The sequence below is a fragment of the Colobus angolensis genome, unplaced genomic scaffold (genome assembly GCF_000951035.1).
Source record: "Colobus angolensis palliatus isolate OR3802 unplaced genomic scaffold, Cang.pa_1.0 Scaffold91, whole genome shotgun sequence".
Taxonomy (NCBI): domain Eukaryota; kingdom Metazoa; phylum Chordata; class Mammalia; order Primates; family Cercopithecidae; genus Colobus; species Colobus angolensis.
In genome coordinates, this window is record NW_012123043.1 from 3,869,721 (window position 1) to 3,871,551 (window position 1,831).

General features: G+C 53.4%; 1 protein-coding gene across 1 annotated transcript in view; it reads left to right on the top strand.

Annotated features, from left to right (window-relative positions):
* Nucleotides 1-1,550: 1,550 nt before the first annotated feature.
* The window catches only part of IGFN1 (immunoglobulin-like and fibronectin type III domain containing 1), a 35,473-nt gene continuing 35,192 nt past the window's right edge, over nucleotides 1,551-1,831 (top strand). Inside the window, exon 1 of the mRNA XM_011931837.1 lies at nucleotides 1,551-1,557. Coding sequence (XP_011787227.1) covers nucleotides 1,551-1,557 — 7 coding nt within the window. The remainder of the gene's footprint in view (nucleotides 1,558-1,831) is intronic.

Below are 1,831 nucleotides of genomic sequence, written 5' to 3' on the forward strand. Positions count from 1 at the left end.
CCAGAAGTGGATGGCTTAATGTCACACCCCTAAGATCCCCCAAGGGCTTTGCTTCTTTTGCCCTCCTCAGCTGGGAGCTGTAGGCAGGAGGCTGGAGGGAGAAGAGTGGTATCATCGTTATCCTTCTTCATGTGTGACCAATAGCTGAGTAACAGGATGATAGCTGCTCATGGTGATGATGTGTGTGACGATGGGGATGATGACTCAGATAGCTGTGTTGAACTCAGACTACTCCAGTGTGGGGTCACCGACTGCTGCCAGTGCACTTGCCAGGAGGCTGCACTGAGGGGTGGGTGAGATGGGGGCCCCTACAGCCCTCCCCCTGGCCATGGCCAGCTGGGTCCTCATCCGTTGGTGACTGCCTTCCCTCCCACCCTTCCTCGTGACTCCCTTCGGCATAGCCCCTGTGGCACCTGTGACCGCTCCAGAACGCAGTTGGCATACCATGGCATTCCAGCACGCTAGGGTGCAGTGGCAGGGCTGGTGAGGGACCGCCAGGGGCCAGAAGTGCCAGTGGGTGGGCCATTGTGAAATGGAATGATCTCCATGGGACAGAGGAATTCGCTCTGTCATGTGTGATTCTATATTAATGACAGGGCTTTTTGGGCAGAAAATGGAGTCCCCAAAATGGAACCGCTTGGCCGTGGGCCAATCGCACAGAGGGTGGGACTGCTGGAGAACTCTTTCAAGACATCTCCCCACCCCAATTTATGGCTCTCATCCCATCCCAGAGCCAACCCCCTTCTTCTCCTGTGTGGGACTCCCCATTGGCCATAACAGATGGATGCAATTAAGAGGAAATCAGGAGAGATGGTGGTGGTGACAGAATGGAAAATACTCCTGTTCACCTGACACTATAATTCACTGGCTTCGGAGGGGAGCAGATGGATTTATGGGGATCCTATGGGCCTGGGCCAAGAAGAACTTAAGAGCAGCAAAGTTGAGGACTCTCCCCTGCAGACCTTGTGACCGGAAGGATTCTAGATTGGTGGAACGTGGGAGGTAGAGGACTTCGGGGTCCTGCCAGAAAATTTCAGAGTTGGGGAAGGAGCCGGGAGTCCCAAAGAATGTCCTTGGAGAATTCTCATTCCAAAGTCAACGGGGCAAGCTGTTACACAGCTGGAAGGGTCCTGAATGGGTCTGATTTCCTCAGGTTTGGGAAGGTTGTGTCTCACCCTCTGAGCAGGGTCATCACGTCTGGGGTCCCACCAGGAGGCCAGGCCACCAACACAGTGTGCAGGCTCAGCCTATGGTTCCCTTTACCTGGGAATGTTACCAACTGGGTAGCATCCTACCCACTCCCTGGTCTCTGGGAAACTGGTTTTGCAGGGGACAGGGAATTGCAGGAAACTAATCAGTGCCATTAGTGGGTTAGAAAAGCTCTTGGGGGCGGCAACTTTTTCCAGCTCCCACCCCAGACATTGGCTTATGCATTGATGGTGTGGGAGGGGTGCGGTGAGACCAGACTGGATCTCTCAAAAACAATTTCATTTCTGTTCTCAGGAAAATAGAACTTCCACCTTGGGAGGAGTCAAAGAGGAGGCAGAACTATGGCAGGTAAGAGAACAAACCTCCCCTCCCCAACCCTCCCTGGCAATCCTTACCAGGACAGAGAGGAGAGAAGTGGTAGGGATCAGAGATTTCTGGGAATGTGTCCATCTTGTTTGTTGTTGTTGTTGTTGCTGTTGTTTTTGAGACAGAGTCTCACTCTGTTGCCCAAGCTGGAGTGCAGTGGCACAATCTTGGCTCACTGGAATCTCTGACTCCTGGGTTCAAGTGATTCTCCTGCCTCAGCCTCCTGAGTAGCTGGGATTACAGGCATGTGCCACCA